The following is a 24,925-nucleotide window of genomic DNA, read 5'->3' as shown; positions in this document are numbered from 1 at the left end:
TCATGCTGATTGTTTATTCCTGTGATGGTAGATTAATTTTAGTTTGCAGATAAATGGACACCCCTTATATCAGTGAAATGGCCTCTCTCTGATATGGTCTATTTAGGGAGAGGGAATGACAGCTGAGAAATCAGCAGCAAATGTCCTGATCCGACCGATGGGAGGGGGGAGGAGGTGTGTGTCCCAACAGCTGGGGCGGTGGAGCTCTGACTGGTACTTTCTAGAATTGAAGAACTCTCGAAGATAGTAGCAAAGAACTGGGGGAAGGTGTTACAATGAAACAAAACATCTTGCAAACATCCGGGATTCATTACTACTGATTACTGCTTACTACTGCTTATTATAAAAATAGAACTAAATTGTATTGATATCATATGAAATATTTTGTGGTTTTAATCTATTCAGTTATTAATATAAAATCACTATACATGCCCTGTTGCCACCCTATTATTGTAAAAATATTTTTTCATGTTGTAATTGAAGATTGTTTTTTTACAAATAAATACTATTTCATATTTATACATATTTAATCTGTTGCTTGCCATTTCTTTGTAATTATTTGTGAAAATTACTAGCAATTTCTGAGTGAAAACTGTTTCATATCTAAGCAAGCTGGCAGTATAACATCATTATACTGTTTGGGGTCAGGAAATAATAAAATAATATATATTTTTTAATAATAATTTTCCTTAGGAAAAACACATTGAATGGGTCAAAAGTTGCATTGAAGACATTTATAATATTTACAAAAGATTTATATTTTTCTAATGTTTCTTGAGTATCAAATCATTGTATAAGAATGATTTCTGAAGGATCATGTGACTCTGAAGACTGCATTAATGATGCTGAAAATTCAGCTGTGCCACCACCGTAATTAATTACACTTAAAAATATATTAAAATAGAAACTGTCACTGTTATTTTATTTGTAATATTTTACAATATTACTGCTTTAATTGTGTTTTTGATCAAATGATTGCAGCCTTTGTGAGTGCAAGAGACTTCTTTAAAAAAAAAACACACCAAACATTTGAATGTCAGTGCATACTGTACATCATACTGTATGTACATAATGGGAGCAAATATATACAAATTTGCCGAAATAAAATTTACATTTATTTACAAACAATGCATGTCGCAATAATGTCAAAATGGCCAAATACTATGGGATTAAATCTCTGCCACAATTGTGCTGGATCATATTTTAAGTGAGCAAAAGTGTGTTTTGTGGAGAACATTTTTGTCTCACAAAGAAGAAAGTATTTAGAGTGCACGAAAATCAATTTTGCATATATATATATATATATATATATATATATATATAGACCAGATAAGTTGAGAGTGACTCTTGAAGAACCATCACCACATCCTCTTGTACCACTTGTTTGAAGAATTTATCTTCCTGAATCTGGCAGTAAGTATGGGAGTTAATTTTTAGTCCATCTCGAGATTTTATCTGTAGAAAATAACCTGCTTAATAATTATGCACACCTGAATATAAGGTGTTTTTCACTTCCAGCCTTCATGAACAATTCTATATCGGTTATAAGTGATATTAATATTAATAGTAGTTATTAAGATTGATGTTGTTTGGAATTGGTAAAATGTACTTGGGAAAAAATATAATCAGAATAACTTGCATTATAATTATGCATGCACCGTATTTGACCTCTTTCGCTGTCATCAGTAATGCAAGGAATGCTGTGATTGGTTTTCAAGGCAGTCCATTTAGAATTTAGCAGCCTCTTCTCTGATTGGCTGTAATTATGGCATAGAGAGCACTGAAGGCCAGCATCAAGGGAGCAAGTTAGTGAAACGTTGCACGCGCAAAAGAGAAGATCTGCACACAACCAAAAACTTGATTTTGATTTTAGTGTGCTCCAAATACTTAGTTCTTTTCGACACAAACATTTTCTCCTCAAAACTCAGATTGCGCGCTTTCAAAATGCACTGGTGTGTGGTCAATTTTTTTTTTGTGCAGAATTATGGCAGAGATCTAACCCCATAAAATACTGGTTGACATGAAATTCACACCAACACAAAGTTAATTGAAAATAATGATTTAATAAATTATGGCCTCAAAACAAACAAAGGTGCAATAATAATATTCAAAAGACATTTCTGACATGGCATTTAAAAATCAGAAGTTCACTAGGATCTAACATCAAGCAAACATTTGGACGCTTCTATGAAAAGGATCTCCTGAGAGACTGTAAAAGCGTGTATGAAACTCACCCGTCCCCACATAAAAGACTGACTTCTCATCTGCATTTTAGCACATAAAAACATTCTGGCATCTGGTTATATGTAAATAGTGGACACTGCTGATGGGAATCCCACTCTTGATTATCAGGAGCTGATGTACCAGCATAAATCTGCGCTTGACTGAAGTTACAAAGACACTCTTACATTTACAGTACATGACACATTTGTGATCATAAGAGATGTCTGAGAAATAAAGTCACACATCTGTTTTTCCTACAAACTGTGTTTGTTTGGAAATAAAACATCATCGGGATTATTACTCCAGTGCGGAGAACTACGATAACACACACTTGTATAATGTATGAAGATTGCACATTTGAAAATATCTGAACAGCTCTGTTACCTAGAGTTTGAATCGCCAACACTGCATTCTAGGTCACTAAAGACTAGATCCTTTAGGAGGTAACGAAGATAGCTGTTAAAAACCATCTTTGCATATCAAAGGAGCATAATTATTGCATGTTTCCAAAACGATGAATGACGTGACGTGGCATCTGTCTTCAGTCTGATGCCACAGCTGCCTGTATTGTATGGGCTACAAAAGCACAATCAGCATTTGGTTATGGATGTCCATGAATCTGAAATCTTGTAGCAATATTCCCTCCGACCAGTCCAAGGAAATATTTAGCAGTGTGATCTCATGTACAGATACAGATCCAGTTTGTTCATGTTGTATGGGCGAATGTTTTCTATGTTTGGCAGCAGGTGGCGCTCTCTGCACATGAGGATTCAAAGGCAGGCGATGGGGAGGGTAGAGATGAAACATCATCTCATTTTGCTCCTTACTGGAAAATAGATCAACAACATGTTATAAGTGGCAGTATATATAATATATATATATATATATATATATATATATATATATATATATATATATATATATATATATATACATACAAAAAATATATTTAAGAACACTAGTTTTAATGTAATATAAATAATTATAATAACCTGGTATTTATGTTTTAATATAATAATGATCTCTCTATCTTCATTCAGATATCAGATTCAATTCTAAAGCTTATTATTTATTTCATATTCTATTACAAAAAATATTTATCAATAAAAAATGCTTGAAAGATTATTTAAGATTAGAAGCATGGTCAAATTTTTATAGCAGTTACATGTTAATAGTGTCAGAATAACGTTCACAATATATAAAAAACAAATCATAATCTGATATTTCTAAATATTTATGAATATTTTTATTATTATGTTATTATTTGTAAATATTTATAATATCAGATTCAATTCTGAAAGTTATTATTTATAAATATTAGTTAAAAGGTTAGTCGGTCAGTATTATAAATAATAACGTAACAATATTTTATAAATAATAACGTAACAATATTTATTATTATTATCATTATTATTAATAATAAACTGGAATATAATATAAATATTAACTTGGAATGTAATCTGATATTTAAACATTATAAGGATATAAGAATTAATTAAAGAATTAAAATATAATACCATCAATATAACAAATATTAGAAAAAAAAGATATACATATAAAACACACACACGCGCGCGCACACACGCACACACAAACATACATATATTCATACATGTTAATTATTATATTTTATAAGAATGTTTATAAATATTAAAAATGTAATTCTTAAAGTTAGTATTTATATACAAAAAGTAGTAAGGGATAGTGCAAGGTTAATTGAAAAATGTAAATGACCAATCAGAAATAACTATTCCAGAGAGCCATGTAATAACATATATCATTTTTTTTTTTGGACAATATCATTGCGGACCTTATGCAAGGTAGACATCATATTTAATTTAATGTGAGTGAAAATAAGGCTGTGAGGGATAAAATACAGTGGATTATATCTATACCTGTGTACCCTGGTATTGATAAATAAGTCAATAAAATACTAAAAATATATTTGCAAAAAGCAAAGGATAGTACAACCTATTGGAAGTACTGTACTTCTGTTCCTCACAACTTCATTTTCAATATGACCCTGAATAAGATTCTTAGATCCCTTGAGATGCAATTGACTAACTGTACTGCACAAACTCACAAAGTAGACACCCAGAACTGAGTCATCATCTCTGTCTGCGTCCATGGTGCTTCGCGCCGATGTCAGACAGATGGCACTGTTCTCCAATGTAAAAGTTGAGCAGGCACATCTGAACATCAGAAGAACAGCACAAAGAAACTCAAGTTACAAATTAAGAGTCCTCAAAACATGACAGTTGAGCATAAATTGAGCAAAGCTGGTGGCCTCATAAATGCCGCAGCTGATCTAAGGGAATGCGAATGGCCGTGTGTGAGACCAAAGCAGAAAGCACTTCAGTGGTGATATTTCTTATCACCGTGACACAATTTCAGATGAGTGCTGGCCATATATATCCACTTTGGAATGTGCTTATGTATTTATTTCCTGCAATAATCAATAATCTTGAGTTATTGCTGCCCCGGCAACCAGACCTTTGCTCACCTCATGAACATAAAACACTTTGTGCATGTGAGACATTTCAGACGCTAAGGGTTTTCATTTAACACAGGCTCACCCTGGAGTTCATCAAAAACGTTTCAGTTAGTAAAATATTTTTTGAAAGATATTAATACTTTAATTCAACAAGAATGCATTCAATTGATCAAAAGTTACATTAAAAGGCATTCATAAGGTTATTGAGATTTCTATTTAAAATAAATGCTATTCTTTTAAACTTTGTATTCATTAAAGAATCCTGGAAAAATCATCACATTTTCCACAAAAATATTAAGCAGCATAACTTATAATAATGATAATAATAAATGTTTCTTGAGCAGCAAATCAGCATATTAGAATGATTTCTGAAGGATCATGTGACATTAAAGACAGGTGTAATGATGCTGAAAATTCAGCATTGCATCACAGGAATAAATTACATTTTAAAATATATATAAACAGAAAACAAATATTTTAAATTGTAATAACATTTCACATTTTTACACAGTTTTCTGTATTTTTAACCGAATAAATGCAGCCTTGGTGAGCATAAAAACTTAGGGAGCCCAAACGTACTGAAACATTGAAACATTGTAAATCCCTAACATTAAGTGTAAGCATTAACAATAGTTATGTTTGCCTTAGCAACCACCTCTAATTAACCTATTATGTTTATTAAGTCAACAGGATAGCATTTGACAAAGCTCTTTTAACTCAGTAACCATTGTTCAAGCTGAGGAACCCAGAATGCCCCCTTTGTGGTATTGTGTGTCATAAAACAATAGCTCTATTATATTTGTCAGGTGAAATATTTATGAGGTCTTTTCACAGGAATTCCTCTTAAAACGGGTGCGTGTCAAAGGTGAGGAGATCAATGAAATCCAAACACACAGAATCCAGCAACAGAACAAGTGTAACAACTGCTCACGCTGTAGCTGGATATAAGAAATTGATCTCAAAGTGTTACATTGTGACTTTGTTTGATTATATTAAAGGTGACATGGTGAGTTATAGGAATAGTTCACTCAAAAACAAAAGATTTGTCGTAATCGATCCAATCCTCTTGTTGCATAACTCTTTCTTCAGTGTAACACAAAAACTTTTTGAAGTATTTGTTGCTCTTTTCTATGAAATTACACTAAATGGATGTTTTTGTTGGTTTCAAAACGGACTCAAATGCCCTATAAAAGTTGTCTATACAACTTGAAACTCAAATCAAATGACAAAAATCATGATATCTAGCTCTTCTTGGTGTGTATTTATATAGCAAAGTTGGATTTGTGAAGGAATGAGTCTTTTAAATGTATCAGTTGAGTCAGTTTGCTCTGAATGATTCATTAATGAAGTGAACTGATCTGGTTTGTCATTATTTACTTAACTGTCATGTTATTCCTAACCCATTTTACTTTCTTCAGTGGAACACAAAAGGAGTTTGAAGTATTTGTTGCTCTTTTCCATGCAATTACAATAAATTGAGTTTTTTAGGCTTAAAAAGGGCTCAAAACGCACCATAAAAGTAGTCTAAAAAAGTTGAAACTGAAATCAAATCACAAAAATTATGATATCTAGCTCTCCTTGGTGTGAATCTCCATGAGATAAGTTTGATTTGTGAAGGAAAGATTCTTTTGAAATGAATCTTTTGAATGTATCAATTGATTCAGCTGCTCTGAAAGATTCATTAATGAACTGAACTGATCTGGTTTGTCATTATTTACTTGATGTCCTCATGTCATTCCTAACCCAAATCACATTCTTTCTTCAGCTGAACACAAAAGGATTTGGAATTCTTTGTTGGTCTTTTCTATGCAATTACAATGAACGAAGATGTTAGGCTCCAAAAGGATTCAAAAGCACTATAAAAGTAGTCTATACAACTTAAAAGTGAAATCAAATGACTAAAATCATGATATCTAGCTCTCCTTGGTGTGTAAATGAGAGAAGTAGCAAAACTGGATTAGTGTAGGAATCTTTTGAATCAGATCTCATCAATGAAGCAGAGTGATTCAGTTCACAGAACTGCTCAGGATGATTTGCTGATGAATTGAACTAATCTGGTTTTTGAGTTCAACTTTGTGTTTACATGCATAACTTGTGTTTCACTTGAATTGAATTCATTCTGACTGATGAATCTGAATTTAATGTTTAGTCATTATGTAAAGTCACTATGTGGCTAAAAGAATTCTCTATTTGTGTTCCATGGAAAAAAAAGTCAAATGTGTTTGGGTAACAGGTGTGTGTCAGGTTTATGGGTCTGAAGGTCTGTGAGATGTGTGTGAAAGGTATCACCTTTCATTTGATTTGGCCTCCCGGTACCGATCTGTGACGTAAATAGAGGGCGGGGAGAGGGTGTGGCTCAAGGAAGAGGCTTCATATGGGTAAGGAGTCTGAGGGACCAGGTCAGGACGGTTATAGGACCAGAACACTGTAGTATGAGATGACAATAACAACCACATGAGCTGACTGGGAGGAAACATGTATTGGATGAATAAATGTACAGTGCATGAAAAAGTAACTAAACTACTGTTCAAAAGTTTGGAGTCGGCAAGATATTAATGTGTTTGAAAGAAGTTTCTTATGTTCCTGTGGTGTCAACATTGAATTTTCAGCTTTATTACTCCGATCTTCAGTGTCACACGATCCTGCAGAAATCATTCTAATATGCTGCTTTGGTGCTGAAGAACATTTATTATTATTGTCAATGGTGAAAACAGTGCTTAATATTTTTGTGAAAACTGATACATTTTTATCTTTCTTGATTCTTTGATGAGTAACATTCAATAGAACAGAATTTATTTAAAACAGAAAGTTTGTAACATTCTAAATTGTCTTTACTCTAACATTTGATCAATTGAATATATCCTCGCCAAATAAAAGTATGAAAAAAAATCTACTGACCCCAAACTTTTGAACAGGAAGCCCATTTTTTATTATAATTCATACCCAGCAGCTGCTCCGAGCCGATGACTAATACAGCAGTGCAAAAAGTTCTGCCGCTGAGCACTAAGTTTTGTGTTCAAGTAGTAAATATGAATTGAATGAGGAAGACATGACTATCTGGAAAATATGTCTCAGATGGCAGCTCAGTTTTCAGAGTTTTTCCAAAAGATATTGCATGAAATAAAAAAGCAGACACTTCCTGTTTGTGTATGCAAACGGTGAAAGAACTGATGTTTGCAAGTAAATGTGAACATTTGTCTTTAGTGATAGAATAGGATGCAAATCTAGGGCTTTATACACTGCATTTAACCCAGGGTATCTGTTTAACCCCAGAATAATGCCATGTTTAACCCTGGCTAATGTTATTAACCTCATAAATATGCAAATATGAACATTAAAACACCCGTAAATGAAAGTGCTGTCATCATTTACTCACCATCCACTTGTTCCAAAACACAAAAGATGATATTTTAAAGAATGTTGGTAACCAAACAGCCATTGACTTCCATAGTATTTATTTTCCATACTATGGAAGTCAACGGCTACCGTCAACTTCTGCAAAATATCATATTTTGTGTTCAACAGAAGTTAGAAATTCATACAGGTTTGGAACAAGTGAAGAGTGAGTAAATCATGACAGAATTTTTTTTGTGTTTAGGTGAACTATCCCTTTAACCCCGGGCTTGCAGATGTACAATCTGAAAACTTGATATTTAATCAAATCCAGAGTAAAATATGAAACATGGTAACCCATGATTAGGTCAATCCAGAGTTGAAAAGGTCTCTCAGATAATATTTTCACATGTGAAAAGCCCTCTAGCCCTAAAATCTGCAGTTTTCATAGTCAGTGCTGCCCACCTTGTCCATCCAGACTGGCAAGACTATGGGCTCCTCCGAGTTTGTCCGTCCTCTCCTCGGTCTTCTCCTCCTTCTGTGAGGACAGCACCTCTTGAGAAGAGCATTTCAGCGCTGAAATGGAGTTCCGTGCCCTCTTGCTCGGGGAGAAACGATTTGCTGGATGTGAGACAAAGAGATTAACTGTGGACATTGTCCTAATTGAACTGAAAATATGATGATGTAACTCTCCCCTAACTGTTACCTGGCAGCAGACAATTAGACCGTGAAATGAAATCTTAGTCTGCTGTCTAACTTTATTAGAAAGGATAAAAATAAATCTACATCCTGTTATTGTAATTTGACGTATAAAATTCAGATTAATGGGGTGTATTACAGTTTCTGATTCTTGTAAAGCTGTAGAAAGAGAGGAAGGAGAAGTTCTGCTGTTGTGTGTGCACTGATGTAATGTTGTTTCAAAATGTTCTTAGTAATGAAATTCAAGTTGAAAAAGAATTACAGTCGAGCAGGAAGATTGATGCAACTTCTTTTCTTATGTATTGCCGCTGACAGGAAGTTTTAAATATGATCATGATCTTTTTCCAACTATTAATTAGATTAATTCTATTCTTAATTCTAATTCCATTGCTAGATCATTTTTAATCTAGAGGCCAGAATATCATAGAAACCACCTAGCAACTGCATAGCAACACCCTGGCAACCACCCAGAACATCCTAGTACTGTGGCAGTGACTATGCATATTTTCTTAGACTTAAACTATTTCTTAATTGTTTAATAATCAGTAACAATTTACAAATAGGTTTAACATTAACTAACAATGAACATTATTTCTACAGCATTTATTAGTCTTAATTTCTATATTTACTAATGCATTTTTAAGTTGTATCTGTTAAAATTAATTGATGCACTATGAACATGAACAAATAAATGAACATTTGCATTTGCATTGTTGTTTACAAGACTGTATTTCACATCAACAAAGTGTTGTAAAAATATATTGTTCATAGTTTAATGTTAACTAATGCATTAATTCATGTTAACAAATGACAACCAATAACACATTTTTGTGCAGTGTTTTCACATTTTGCAAGTTGCACCAATAACCTTTAACATTCAAAATGTAACCCATTGTGATTATGGAATACTTGCATACTGAATCAATTTGCTTGTGTTGTTGACTTACGCTGAATCTTTCTGAATACTCTGGAGCCCATGAACTTGAGAAATCTGTTTGCATAGAAACTCGGTCTGTGCACAGACACCGTATCCTAGGAGAAAGAGAATACAAGACAATTAAACCAGGAAGCATCTTTAATTCCCCCAGTGATATGAGAAGTCTGTTCATAAAGCAAGAGAGCAGAGAGATATATAGACTTACACCATCATAGACGAGTGCCTTCCAGGAGTGCTCCAGCTTCTTCATGAATCTTGGTGGGAAATGTGAGTGAGAGATCTCGTCAGGGATGAGGGAGGGAATATGCTGTAAGCTGGTGTGTAACATGACATTTGGGCTCTTGGGTTTGTTGAAAACTGACACCAGGCTTACCTGTAAGACTGCAAGATGTCAATAATGCCTAGAAAAATGAGTAGTTTCTCATCCCTGTGTGTTTTTGCAGGAATGCCTCCCATTCTGTGTAAAAAGAAACATTGTGTTAACATTATATTAATAAGTTATTTTTTTGCTGAGAAAACTCACAAAAAAACATAAGGTCAAGTCAAGCCATTTCACCACTAAATAAGTAAATAAATAATCTATAAAGAACATGAATCTTATTTTTAGTGGCAATAAGATTTTTTTTTGCACCGTGACAAATTGTAATTGCTATAATGCAACAAGTTTATATTCATGTTTTTATTTTAACTTATTATTCTAATTAATTTTTTAATTTTTTAAAGACATAATTACACACACGCACACACACATTATATATATAGAGTTTGATATATAAATTATATAAATTAATTATAATTTATAAATAAATTTAATAATAAATGTAATACATAAATGAATTAATATTAATATATTAATAAAATTAATTTTTCTTTAAATTTAATTTATATTTAATTTATTAGTTATTAATTTATTTAATTTATTAGTATTATTTAAAAAATCATAAATTAAAGGCAGCTTAACAAATACCACAGTTAATAATAGATTATTTTAGAATACATATAGATATATAAATAATACTATTAATAATGTATATAAATCTAAATTTTCTTCAGGTAAAATATCATTTACATTTCTTTCTTTAGATTTTTGGGTGGAATATAACAGCCCTTTTGTGACATTCACTGGCTAAAAACTAAATATTTTTTACTAAAACACGCACTAAAAGAAATGTATTTGCATTACACCCATTTTGAATATACATGAACGGGACAAACGCTGGCTTTAATGTCAGCGACTCACGTGTCATCAGTGGTCAAAGCCTCTGCTGCCTTTCCGTCTCCCTGAATAGACTCCATGGCAGTGGAGTAAAGAACTTTCTGTCCCACGTTCTTCTTCCCATCCACAACGTTGACGTCTCCTTCTCTGTGACTCTGGTCCAGAACATGCACCCCCAACAGCAGACTGTAGTCCATGATCTTAAAACTCTCCAGCACCTGCATAATATACAACATAACATTTAACTCACCATGAATCTCACACAATATGACAAGGATCACTGTCAAAATCCTCCTGATGAATGTACCTTGTCTTTGGCCACTGTATTTATCTGTGTCAAGATGATAACCCTCATTCTGCAAAACTCTTGTTTACTAAGTTAATGTTTAAGAGTGTAGGGTGGCTACAGGACACCATACAAACGTCTGTATAGTTTTTATTAATTTTATTTCCGTTTTAGCTTAAATTAATTCAGGACATTAAGTTAAACCAAATGAAAATGAGAAATGTTGCCTTGGCAAAGATACGTTTAAGTACATTAAGAATTTTTTTTCTGGTTTTAATTAACTTTAATAACAATTTCACACCCACTAACAGAGCTCTAAGCACCTCTATTTTGCGGCATTGCACATTACCATAATGCTCAATTTCAGTAACATAACAGAAAAAACAGCAATGATGGAGAGAAAATGCCAGCACCTGTCTGTTTCCACAGATATCTGAGGTTTTATCCAGAGTCATGAACCAAATCTGATGGCGAGCATTAAAGTGCAATTAAATGATAAACAAAAAAGATCAAAAAGCTCAGAGAGCCACTTCAAAATTAAATCCTGAATGAACTAACACTGCGATATATTTACTGGAGAAGCAAAAATACTTAAAATATTAAGTCCTGTTCACCCTCATGTCGTTCCAAACCCGTAAGAGCTCCGTTCATCTTCGGAACACAGTTTAAGATATTTTGAAAATGTATGTATGGTATACTGTCCATGTCCAGAAAGGTAAAAAAAAACATCATCAAAGTAGTCCATGTGACATCAGAGGGTCAGCTAGAATGTGTTGAAAAATGTAAAATACATTTTGGTCCCAAAATAATGAGCCAAGCCAGATAACGAACAAAAGATTGACTCATTCTTGAGTCAAGAACCGGTTGCATCGGTTTTCGGATCACCAGTAGTTCTTTCGGACAGTTCAATTCAATAAACCGGTTGAAAAAAATGGTTCACCGGTTCTTTTGCGCTCGACATAATGGCATCATTGGTGATGATTGGCCTTCATTCAAGCCTTCGGTTTACCTGGGCTCATAACATTAGCACAGAATCAGTTCAGAATCAATCACCAAAAGAATCAGTTTGGTTCAGATGTGTGTCGGTTTGCTTCACGCTGAATCACACATGCGCAGTATCATCAGCTCCTCAGTTCTCGAATCAGACACGTCTGACAGAAACGGTTCTCGGTTCAGTGTACTGGTGATCCGAAAACCGATGCAACCGGTTCTTGACTCGAGAACGAGTCAATCGTTCGTTCGGTATCTGGCTCGGTGTTCATCTTCAGCTCTCTCTTCACAGTAGTTCAGTCAGTGTACTGTTTGAGTGCATGCATTACTCCGGGATATTGGTTTGTTTTAACTCAGAGGGAGTGTCAGCCACATTAAAAAAAGTTAACAGCTTAAGTCATTTGCGGATTAATGCTTATTGGAGACGCGAACCGTTTAAAACAATTCAGTTCGATTTGGTGAACTGGTTCAAGAAAAATCAGTTAAATCGAATGATTCGTTCACGAACCGGATATCACTACACTGCAGTGAACACGCTCACAACAGACCCGGAAGAGAAGACAATGCTGAATAAAGTCATAGTTTTTGCTATTTTTGGACCAAAATGTATTTTCGAGACTTCAACAAATTCTCAAAAAACTCTCTGATGTGACATGTACTACTTTGAAGATGTTTTTATTACCTTTCTGGACATGGACAGTATACCGTACATAGATTTTCAATGGAGAGACAGAAAGCTCTCGGACTAAATCTAAAATATCTTAAACTGTGTTCCGAAGATGAACGGAGGTCTCACGGGTTTGGAACGACATGAGGGTGAGTTATTAATGAAATGAGTCAGAAGATAAGTGATTTGTTTATCAGTAGTAAGAAACCATTTTAAACAGACATTAGTCATCGATAGATCTTCAGACAAAAGGTCTAATCAATGATAACATGTTAAAAATACCCAAGAAACAAACCATAGAGAGCAATGGTAGCCGTGAACCAATAATGGGTCTAAGTGATTTCACTTTTGCATGACACTCTTGTTCTCCTCGTATCCTCCATATTCAAATGATTAATATTTGAATAGGGACACAAAGCATCCTTGTTTGCATCCCATCACGAATGTCTAAAAACCTCCAAATGGGCCCTCAACTAGGTCACAGTAGTAATACCCAAAAAATGCGACAGAGGATTTTGGTACATGGAGACATTGGGTCAAAGGTTACTTGTGACGAAAGGAATTTACACCTTTTTTGAGCTCCTTAGCTGGACTGACCACAATAAATGTGGGTGGCAAATACTATTTCACCTATTCTACATGTATAAAAATGTCCTGTTTCATGTTTCAAAATGCCATGTTTAATTCAATGTGCTGCTTGCCATTCTTTGTAATTATTTGTGAAATTGAATTTGTATAGACACACACACAAAAAACATAATATAATAATTTGTCTGAAATCAGAAAGTTGCAGACATTCAAAACAAGCTGTATTAGCCTTTTGTGAACTGGAAAGGATGTTTTGAGCCGTATGTTTTCATATTACATCAAGGTCGTTTGATTCTTCATGAACCCTTTACAAAATATAACAAGAACAAATATGAGCTAAATATGACAATTAGTTCAATGCACAAGGAAACAAATGTTAATGGTTGGTGTCACATGAAAGCTCTTCCTGTTTTGAGATACTTAGGTAAAGTATTTTAGATTTTCCACTGAAAACATCCTGGGCTTCAGGGCAGCAGTCCACAATGACATGCTGTTACACCACTAAAACCACCTGTTTTGCAGCTTGGTGTGCTGCCATCAGTGGAGTCAGCTGAAATGAGAATGTCGGCTCTCTTCACAGTCACCGGTCATTCATCAACATCAGGTGAAGAGTTCAGTGAAAAAAAATCTGTCACTTGTCGTGTCACCTCTGTTCATATTGTATGTAAACATTAGATGTGTGACCTTCTATGACCCAAAAAGTGCTTCTCATTAGGTTTTATTCAAATACTGTTTTCACATAAAAATATACTATACTAAATAAAATATACTAAAAATAAGTGTATTTTACATTTATTGTATGTTATATAAAAGTTCTTAATTTTCAAATTTTGTGCAAATCATTGTCTATAAAGTGTCTCATGCATTGCTGATATTATACAATGCTGATTTTTATAAAATATTCTGTGATGTGCACTGAAAATACATTAGCGTAGTCAGGACAGTTTGGACATTGCAGTGAAAATCTGAGGTAAAAAACGATATAAATACTGTTCAGTTTCTTGCACAGACCGATCGTTTGGTGTCTTTACATATCAGTGTATCATAACGAGCCGCAGGGTTTAATTTGGTTTTGTTTGTGTACGTTTTGTTTTTTACTCTCAAAGCTGTGATTCCCATCGACTTACATTATAAGACTGACTGACTGATAATTTACATTATAAGATGACTGACTGACATACATTATAAGACAGACTGACAGACGGTTTCAGTTAAAAACCTTTGTTTGTGTTCCGCTGAAGAAACAAAGTCACCTACATCTTAGATGCCTTGGGGGTAAGCAGATAAATATCAAATTTTCAATTTTGGGTGAACTATCGCTTTAAACAATTCAGAAATGTAAGACATTGAATAGCAAGCACCAACTCACTTTTCATGTGCTTCTCCCTCAGAATACATTGCAATCGTAAATTGACTCCTCCTACAGATAGAACTGCCCATGATCACTTAATAATTTCATAAATACTCGTTATTTTAAGTAGATGCTACTTGAATCTATTGAGTTGAATAACTTTCTATGCTAAAAAGTAGTCATTACCTAGATAAACTCAGTAAGGTAAACAAACTTTTTCAAAATAAGTTATAAGCACTTAAAGGTGCTATAAGTGATGTCACACATTTTTTTAGGCCAAAACATTTTTTGTCACATCCAGCAAACATCTCCTCACTATCCGCTAGCTGCTTGTCCCCTGAACACACTGTAAAAAAACGGGGTCTCTCTAGACACCACAGGCTCCACAAACAACAAGAAAAACAAACTGGGCTCACCCACACCACAAAACATAACAAACTGTTCCAGCCAATAAACGACAAGAAAGATTTGTGGGTGGGGTTTGGGGGGTTAGTGCACGGATGAGGAGGAGGGAGGGTCTAGCTAGCCTCCGTTTTGTTTGACAACAATTTGAACGTCAACAAGAAGTTATGACTCCCGGCATCGCTTAGAGCACCTTTAAATGTATTATTAGGATCATCAGTTGCATTTTATAGATTTGGTTCTGTTGTGCTCTGCAGTTGAGACCCAAGGTGTGTTGCTTACTCCGGAGAAACTTTCTGCTTAGTGTTCATTTCAGTTTCTGCACAGGACATAGCCAGAAGGAAAAGCTAACTATAAAACCTTACAGCACTCGTGTGAATGTGTTTGGACTGCAGTTTGTGTTTCCTTGCATCATGAACATTTCTTCTTTCATAAAAAGATGACAGGAAAAAAAAATCAGTTTTAAGAATTTCATATCAACAATTTCAATCCATAGAATACTAGGTTGCTGAATGCTGAAGCTAGACGGCAGGGAGGGCTACAGCGGGCCGAATGTCCCCAAGTATGGTCATTATTGTGTGAAACTCATGTTCTCATTTTTCCCTTGGCGCTCTTATGACTCGCATTACAGCTGATCCTTTTAGTTCAGTGCTCACATGGGGCCGGCCAGCCAGTATACTTAAGGTGCCAAAAAAAAACTAACTCTCAGACTGTTATATATAGGGAACATTCTGTCTCAAATTGTTTTTAACAACAGGTCATGTCTAGAATGCCATCACAATGGCACCGTTGTGAAGCTTGTTTGTTGGTAAACAAATAACAGTCAGAAATGCAGCATGCCGTGGTGTAGTGCCAAGTCTGCTCAAGAATTCAAGAAGCACAAGGCAACCAAAGAGGGCCGGTTACCTAATGCAGCATTGGTACACTTCAACATCATGCCACAATCATTTGGGTAATTCAGTTACTGGGCTGTTTACTTGCAGCTTGATTTTGGAGGAACCTACAAAGTGGCATTTTTCCTTGAAAAACACTGCAGTGCACAAATAGGAAACAAAAATGAATAATGTGATCATTTTAATAGTAATGGTTTTTCCTGGACAGACACAAATCAATGTTTGTTGATTTTATCATCAATGTTGAAAACAGTTGTGCTGCTTAATATTTTTGAGGAAACCATGATGCATTTTTTTCAAGATTCTTTGATGAGTAGAACGTTCTAAAAGAACAGCATTTATTTGATATAAATAAATCTTTTGTAACATTAAATCACATACATGTCTTTACTATCAAATTATGGACCTTTTCTGAATAAATGTATACATTTTCTAAAAATAAAAACTGATCCCAAATTTTTGAACAGTACTGTATTTGAGCTATGCTATCTACAGTAAATTAATTTCACTAGTGGTGATTCTTCAACTACCTAGCAATGCCCTTAAGATCGCTCAGAACATCTTAACAACCACACAGGAATGTCACTACAAGCACTTACAACACCAGTGGTTTACTTGGAGAACAAATATAAGGAGCTCTTCAATAGTTGTCCAATATTGTAGGGCAAACCTTACCAACAAAGCCCTAATATTCAAGCTTTAATGGAAATTGTCTAGGACGGAAAATACCCTTTAATAATACACAAATCAGTAAAGAAAAAACTATTATGTGCGAAACAACAATATTTACCAGACCATGTCAACAGCCTGATCTGCTGAAAAAGAAAGGAATGCCAAACTGGATTTATGCAGTTTGTTTCCCAGCTGAACGGAGAGGCTTGCTGCTCAGTCAGCACATTTTGAATCTGTTAATAAACTACTGTGGAGCTGAAAACTATCATGAACTCTATCATGAGATTTATGTTAAATCTTGGGGAATCTAAGTGCCATTTTAGAAAGCCACTTTTATGTTTTAAAACACAAAACACACACACACACACACCTCAATGCACCCTTTCTATTATGCTATACTCAACACAGCAAGCATAGCTGGTGGTTTTGTGGTTCTGTTCAATTCTCTTTCATACTTCATATAATTGTATCATTTGACCTTCTCCAGTTCTATTTTTCAGTACACTCAAGCTGTTGATTTTCTTCTCAGGTTTGGTAATGCAATGTCTTGTAATGTAAGAATGATCCTCAAACAGATTAGTTAGCTGATTGTTACCCTTGTTGTGATTCAGGTACTGAGGCTTGAGGTCTATCTGTGGCGTTTTCAAGGTGTCTAATGCATGTTTTTTTTTCTCATGAGTTCATATAATGAGTGTTTTTGTGATGTTGTCAACAGTTTAAGACAACGGGCAATTTGCTCTCAATGTACACTACTGTTCAAAAGTTTAGAGTTGGTAAGATTTAATTATGTTTTATAAAGAAGGCTCTTGTTATACAATTTAAAAGAACATGTTTTCTATTCTAATAAAATTGAAAATGTAATTTATTTCTGTAATGTGAAGCTGAATTTTCAGCGTCATCACTCCAGTCTTAAGTGTCACATGATCCTTCAGAAATCATTGATGAATAGAAAGTTCAAAAGAACATATTTTTTTTTTATAACATAATACATGTCTGTACAGTCTCCTAAACAAATGTATAAAATAAAACTTTTGGACAGTAGTGTACATTAATTATTGAAATGTTAATGAGATAAAGCACATAATGTTTAAAATCATTGTGAAATAAGAGAAAGATTGGCATGGAAATCCTTTTAGAGAATTGTTAAAATGATAGCAGATTTTAAGTGATAGCAACTTGGCAGAATCTGTTTGGCAATGTAAAGTTTAAAATAGAAGTGTACGATAATGCATCATTTTTAATTGCCCTGTTTTTTTACCTTCACTTATTCTAGTGAGACATGAGCCACATGATACACTTAAGTGCATGATTTTGGACAAGACACCTTGTAATAAAACACAGTCAAATGTGTAAAATACATTTGTTTTATCCACCTCATGATTCACTGTGATTCATATCAGAAACATTTTGTTGATGTTTTACTTCAAAATTGCTTTTTATTCTATTGGACACATGCTACACAAAACTCCAAACACGCTACCAACCCCAGCAGTGCTCTGGAAACCACCCACAACTTTTGCACATGCAGACACCACTCATTTTTTGTTTCAAAATTTAGGGCAGCACTCACCTGGCAGTCCCGCTGTAGCGTCTTCATCAGGGCATTATATGTCTCTGTGTCAAAGTACAAGCCATCGTGCATGTCCACGAAATCTAGGTCTTTATATGTGGGGCAGGCCTTTTCGCGCTCTTTTCGTGACGCCCGTCTCTTGTACGTGGAGCCCTTCAGGTCATATTTGTAGTGCATCTTTAAAGATCGAGGCAGAACGTTGTTCATAACCACGAGACGAATGTTGATTCCTCCAGACTGAATACAGTACAGGCCGTAGAACTTGGGAAGCAGTGTCCTTGGGTTCTGGTTGAGGTTCTAAGGAAAAGAAATTGCTTTAATTAAAGGAAACACCGTTTTTTGATCTTTAAATACTTTCTTCCATGTTAGTGTTTACAGTCAACTCTAAGACATACTTTGGCTCTTTGACGCTCTCAAAAACAATGTTGTTTGTGCGAACGTCCTGACCAACCTAATGCAACAACGCTACCAAAATGTTCAAATAAAGACATACAATTCAGGAAACCTTTCTGGTTTCGTACTTCCCCTTTAATTTTGATCTATAACAGCAAGTCAGACTGTTGAGTTTGTACGTAAACAATCTTTTCATCTGTGATACGTTATGCAACAGAAAAATCAGGTATGGTTGTCAGTTATTTGTGACTATTAGCAATAATGTTTACACATAATACTAAACACGAAAGGTTGGAAAAAGAGACACAAAGGACATATATATAACTTGACTATGAAGAATAGTCCTCTATGTCAGTAAGATACTTAAACACACACATACTTTTTTTGATAAAATTATGTAAAATACACTTTTAGCTGGTTAGAAATATGCATGGCTCAATTTCATCCACAAAAAGTAAACCTGTAAACCAGTAAAACCCTCTAAAATAGACAGATGAGACAGAACAATCTATATCTACTGAGTCACAGTGTTTTACTTGGCTTTCTTCACTGAGGAGATGAATGAGTCTGTACTCTACTGTCACCTTACCATGTAGTATCCTGGAAGCAGTTTTTGCAGGAATTCTGCCTCCTTGTGCTGGACAGTTTTGATGATGAATTCATCATCGCTGGTCAGGTAGAAGAGGGAGCCACTGGCGCCCGGATTAGACAGCTCAATCAGGGGCTCTTTACAAATGGAATACTGCAGGATCACAACAAAAACAATCCATTAAAACATGACATTTTATGTTTAAATAGAGCAGAACAGTTCTGGCCATGAGGTAAAATGAAAAAAAATTACAAAAAAAAAAAATACAAAAGTATATAAATAATTTTATATATATATATATATATATATATATATATATATATATATATATATATAAACATGATAGGTTAAAATTGGTAGCCTGAATGCACTGTAAGTCGCTTTGGATAAAAGCGTCTGCTAAATGCATAAATTTAAATTTAATTTTTTAATTTAATATATATATATATATATATATATACTATTTTTATTTACTTATTTTTCACTTTTTTATATGTAGTTTATTATTCAATTGTACAGTCTTTTTTTATTTGATTCTATTTATCTATTATTTATTTATTTATTATTAATAATTATGCCAATGTTTAATTATGTCAGAAAATGAATGGGAGCCAAGGGCATTTGAAATGTACAAGACTTCAGAAAAACAGTGTATGTATGCAGTTTATAATAAGGTACTTTGGGACCTTTACAAAAGGGCATGTATTTTTACCTGTGTTTTAAATATATGCTTCAAAACACCTAATCACCAATTCATATTTACGTTAAACTGACAACAATGATTAAACCCTAAAGAAAGGAGTTACTCATATCTTATAAAACATCACCAAATTGACTGGCTGCAGTCAACCAGACCTTTCTGGCAGGGTTCCCTGAGGAGGAGGCAGCAGGAGGACCGTGTTGAACCAAGGCCAGACACTCATATTCAGAGCCTGCCTAATGAAAGTCAACAGTCAAGTTGTACTTCCAGCTCAAACACATGGACATTTACATGTGGACTGTGTGTCATCCTTCATATGTGGGGCTTTTTAATTAGCTTGCGCTGCCTCTGCCCTATCTACATAATTATAAAAATGTAGACAACAAACTCAGAAGAGCATGAAACATCACTTTCTTTCATTTTAGCCTGATCATTTACTACTGCATTTTAGTCATCATTCCTACTTTATTCATTCATTTGAATGTTTAGTTTCCAGCAGTTACAGTACAAAATATTTCCTTGTACAAAAGGACTTAAAAGAATAGTTCACTAAAAAAAAATGCTGAAAATATACAATATACAATCCATCCCCTGTTGCCCTCTCACATTAAAATCCACAACATTTACAGTATGTTTTTAACTTTTTTCGTTTGTTCTGCGCATATTTCTCCCCTGATTCAGACTAGATGACTTTATCACTGGAGAAAGCAATATTATGGATCGAGGACAACATATTTTGGCCAGAAGTGATGGTTTAAAAATGTTACAAAAGTTAAAAACGCCTTGATGCATTTGTAATATCTCCAAATCTGTTTCCATGAAGAAACAAACTCATCCACAAATTGGATGACCTTAGGGTGAGTAAATATTCAGCAGATTTTCATTGTTGGGTGAACTATCCCTTTAAAAAACACAATGTTCTTTGCACTGCTAGTGTATAAAGACTATGGGTATATTTACACAATACAACACATACATAGGCGGAGCATGTGTAAAACTGGGCAAGGCTTAGCCTTTCCATGGCCATGTGTCATAAATTAACCAGATTGGACAAATACGCCCCTGTACAATTCAAATATGCATCTATTAACATCTAAACATCTATTACTGATGTCACAAATAAAGTGAAAATTAAATCGAAGGTTTTAATTGCAGCATTAATTTTAGACCTGCTCATCTCTTTTTATGTGGTTTAACAGCATTGCACATTATAACCATTCACACTTAATTCTGTTGAGCTTATGAATGCAATCACGCCAGAGTTTTGCTCAGTTTTTATTAAATTGTGATCACGTTAAATATGAACTTAATCGCATTAAAGAGGATGTCTAATGCTATTTCATACTATGTTTGCATGGAATACTGTATCGCACAATGCAATTATCTTGACTTGACCTTCCATTTCTAGTGCAACAGATGATGGAATATCATGTTGACCATCTGATCAGTTTGTAAGAAATGTAAAATACTTTTTATAAACACAATTGGGTTTAAAAAATGCATAAGTAACTGTATTTGAGAAATAATAACTGCAAAGCCACCCACTAAAATACACATTAAATTTAGTAAAGACTACTGACAACGTTTCACAAAATTACTGCACTTATTTGATCAAATAAATGCAGCCTTGGTGAGCATAAGAGATTCATTTCAAAACAAGTCTTTTGAATGGTAGTATTTATGTTGCCAGAGAATATTTGGCATTTGCCGTGGTTTATGCTTTTATAAGAACACTGAACATAAATAGTTTCACTGCTACTGTGCACTTGAATCGCTTCGTGCAAATTTTTCAGGAGTGCTTAAGTGTGTCCATAGTAAATGCAAATAAAAAGGAACTCCCATTCACCTATGCAAAATGTAGAATGCAAAAAGTTGGCTTCTGAATGGTATTATGTAAACAGGTGTTCCCTTGTCATTAGAGAAATCACAAAATCCAGCATCTGCGTTGCATTGCACATACTACAATTAACATTTTTGTCTAATGCAAGCTAAAGGCGGTGGACAATAGATTGATAACAGGGGATGATATAATGCAGGTTCACAATGACACAGGAAGACCAGACTATCAGGCACCTGGGAGTGATACCTGCACTGCTAATTACAAGGCCATTAGACGTCAAAGAGCAGAGAAGGCAATTAACATCTAAACTGAGATCATACGTCTAATTAGCATCATCCTACCTGACACACACACACACACACACGCAAACATGCAGATCAAACTGTACGAGAGCTGCAGAGATGCTGCAGAGGCACTGCAGTGGCTGCAAATCAGAGCAAAGCATTGTTGCGGAGCAGGGAAACATACTCCTCCAACACCTCAATGTGCAAAATGGATTTATGATATCACACAACTAAAAGTTGTGTAGAGGGCGACACAAGTTATTATATGTTGATGAAATATCATGCAAAGTAAGATATGTAGGCCTACATGTTTTGAAAGAAGTCTCTTATGCTCAAAGAGGCTGCATTGATTTGATCAAAAATACAGTAAAAACAATTAATATTGTGAAATATTATTAATTTATTAATTTATTTCTGTGAGGCAAATGAAAAGGTTTGGTGCTTAAGAAACATGAATTATTATTATTATTATTACTGAAGTTAAAAACAGTTGTGGTGCTTAATATTGTTTTGGAAACTGTGATACATTATATTCAGGATTCTTTGATGAATTTAAAAATAAAGAACAGCATTTACGTGAAATAGAGTTCTTTTGTGACTTTATAAATGTCTTTATTGTCACTTTTGGTTAATTTAATGTACCCTTTAATGCGGACAAAACCAATAGAAATAAAAAAAAAATATTTTACCAAGTAATCATCTGGCTTGATCCCGAAGAGTTCCCGGAAGTAGCGAAAAGCCAGTGGTGCGTACGTCTTGAAACGGAAGTCTGGATAATGGTGCGCTGGAGTCAGGTTGCTCCCCTCACTGCAAAGGTGAAAGTATTTTTTTAATGTATCACAAAAAACTAAGCAAATAAGTGAATCAACTGTGCATTGCATTAATGATCATCACATTTCCCAACACAAAAGGCTTCTGGGAAGAATCTGGGGTCTGTCTATAAACATAATCCTGTGAAAAGAAACTGTTACCTAACCTAAATGCTCCTTTATGCCTAAGGAACAGAGACACATTTGATCTTTCTGAGTCCCATTGAGTGTGTCCTTGTTGCAATGTGAGTCTACAGTAGTAAACACCAGAAGTAATCTTTACCATAGACACACAACAGCAACCAATGCCTCAGGACAAGGAGGTCCTAGTCTTTCTCTATTAACGGTTACACAAACTAAAGACCAGGGTCAGTCACATCAGTTACACATGATAAAATGTAAGCATGCCCTGACAGAAAAAAATTTAATAAAAATCTGGTAACCTACATTTCACCTTTTGCTATTACAAGGCAGGGCATTAGTATTTGGATTAACCCCATTTGAATAATTCCTGAAAGTGTGATTTGAAAGGACCAGATGATGTCATAATCAACAACAAGTGCCAGTGATCCCTCAGAAGTAGGTTAGAGGGTTGCTGTGTTTCAAGGCAATTGAATGATGAATTCAGCATTAGCTGTTTCAGACTATGTCTCACTATAAAACCCCAATCCATGCCCATTGTGTAACCCAATCCAAAATGTACAACTGACCCCTGAATGTGAGTTTTTTTCTATGAACTAAAACAATAGCAGACTGATTACGGGCAGACGAAACACCCAATTATGAAAAATGGGGCTTTCGCATGTGCAAATGTGTGTAATTTTTCTACAAAGTAAGTGTAGTCCGATATTTTAATCAACACATGTAAAATTATAATTTGATTCTATACCTATAAATTCAATAATATCAAAGTCGGAGTGTCTTCTGTTTAATAATCATCTACTCTCTATGAAAAATGCCTGTGGTACCCTATTTCTGGATTTATATATATATATATATATATATATATATATATATATACATACACATATAATTGTTGTAATGTGAATTATGCACTTGTCATTTAACTTAATTTTATTGTCAAGTGCATATAAAGCATGTAAGAATCTATTATGCATAATCACTAATACTATTTTCTATACTAAATTTACTCTACCATTTAATAATTTAGGGTCAGTACAATTTTTTTTTTTAAATGAATACTTTTATTCAGCAAGCATGCATTAAATTAAAATGCATTAAGTGACAGTAAAGACATTTATAATGTTACATGTTCTTTCGAACTTTCTATTAATAAAAAGAATCCTAAAAAATGTATTATGGTTTCCACAAAAAACATATTTTAAATTAGAAAACCGTTCTTTTTAACTGTAATAATGCTGAAGATGCTGAAAATTCAGCTTTGATCACAGGAATAAATCTTAAAATAGAAAACCGTTCTTTTCAACTGTAATAATTTTTCACAGTTGTACTGTTTTACTGTTATTGTGATTTCTTACCAACCCCAAACTTTTGAACGGCAGTGTAAGAACTGGGTAAGAAGTATGTGCTTTAAGGAAACAGTTAATGTACTTCTTTGATTAGTTTTAACCTTCTTACAGTAAGTCCTGCCCACTTTCACTTCTGGCCAAATGCAAATACGAATACAAATAATTTCCCATAATCACTCCTATTGTAAATACAGATAATGACTTTGCTGCACATCCCTAGCATGCTTGTTTTAAATAGCAAGCATCACAAAGTATACATAAAATACAGTAAGTAGGATACTAGTATTCCATCTCAAACACAGCCATAGACTGTCATACTGGTTCAAACTGAGGGCGAACAAACGCAACCAGAGTGCAATCCCTAGTGAGAGAACCTGACTGTATATAAGGAAGTCAGGCTAGTGGATCAGTGTCATCTCTTTGAATCTTGTATGCTCACTCTAAAGAGCTTTTGGGAATCATCTGTGCAGGAAGTAGAATAAGCTCAAGTTTCTAGCTC

General features: G+C 34.3%; 1 protein-coding gene across 3 annotated transcripts in view; it reads right to left on the bottom strand.

Annotated features, from left to right (window-relative positions):
* Nucleotides 1-2,043: 2,043 nt before the first annotated feature.
* LOC132114845 (phosphatidylinositol 4-phosphate 5-kinase type-1 beta-like) overlaps nucleotides 2,044-24,925 on the bottom strand; it is a 33,375-nt gene continuing 10,493 nt past the window's right edge. For 2 of the 3 annotated variants that reach the window (XM_059523202.1, XM_059523203.1), the window contains exons 5-15: nucleotides 22,817-22,934; nucleotides 19,304-19,456; nucleotides 18,322-18,618; nucleotides 10,927-11,120; nucleotides 10,060-10,143; nucleotides 9,892-9,940; nucleotides 9,697-9,781; nucleotides 8,516-8,671; nucleotides 7,007-7,142; nucleotides 4,307-4,415; nucleotides 2,044-3,049 (exon numbers count right to left, since the gene is read on the bottom strand). In XM_059523202.1, the coding sequence (XP_059379185.1) occupies nucleotides 3,047-3,049; nucleotides 4,307-4,415; nucleotides 7,007-7,142; nucleotides 8,516-8,671; nucleotides 9,697-9,781; nucleotides 9,892-9,940; nucleotides 10,060-10,143; nucleotides 10,927-11,120; nucleotides 18,322-18,618; nucleotides 19,304-19,456; nucleotides 22,817-22,934 (1,384 nt within the window). In that variant the 3' untranslated portion in view covers nucleotides 2,044-3,046. The remainder of the gene's footprint in view (nucleotides 3,050-4,306; nucleotides 4,416-7,006; nucleotides 7,143-8,515; nucleotides 8,672-9,696; nucleotides 9,782-9,891; nucleotides 9,941-10,059; nucleotides 10,144-10,926; nucleotides 11,121-18,321; nucleotides 18,619-19,303; nucleotides 19,457-22,816; nucleotides 22,935-24,925) is intronic. The other variant, XR_009425372.1, reaches the window with a different exon arrangement.

Source organism: Carassius carassius, chromosome 34 (assembly GCF_963082965.1).
Source record: "Carassius carassius chromosome 34, fCarCar2.1, whole genome shotgun sequence".
Classification (NCBI taxonomy): Eukaryota; Metazoa; Chordata; class Actinopteri; order Cypriniformes; family Cyprinidae; genus Carassius; species Carassius carassius.
Note: the sequence above shows the minus strand (reverse complement) of the source record. Positions and strands in the feature narration are given on the sequence as shown.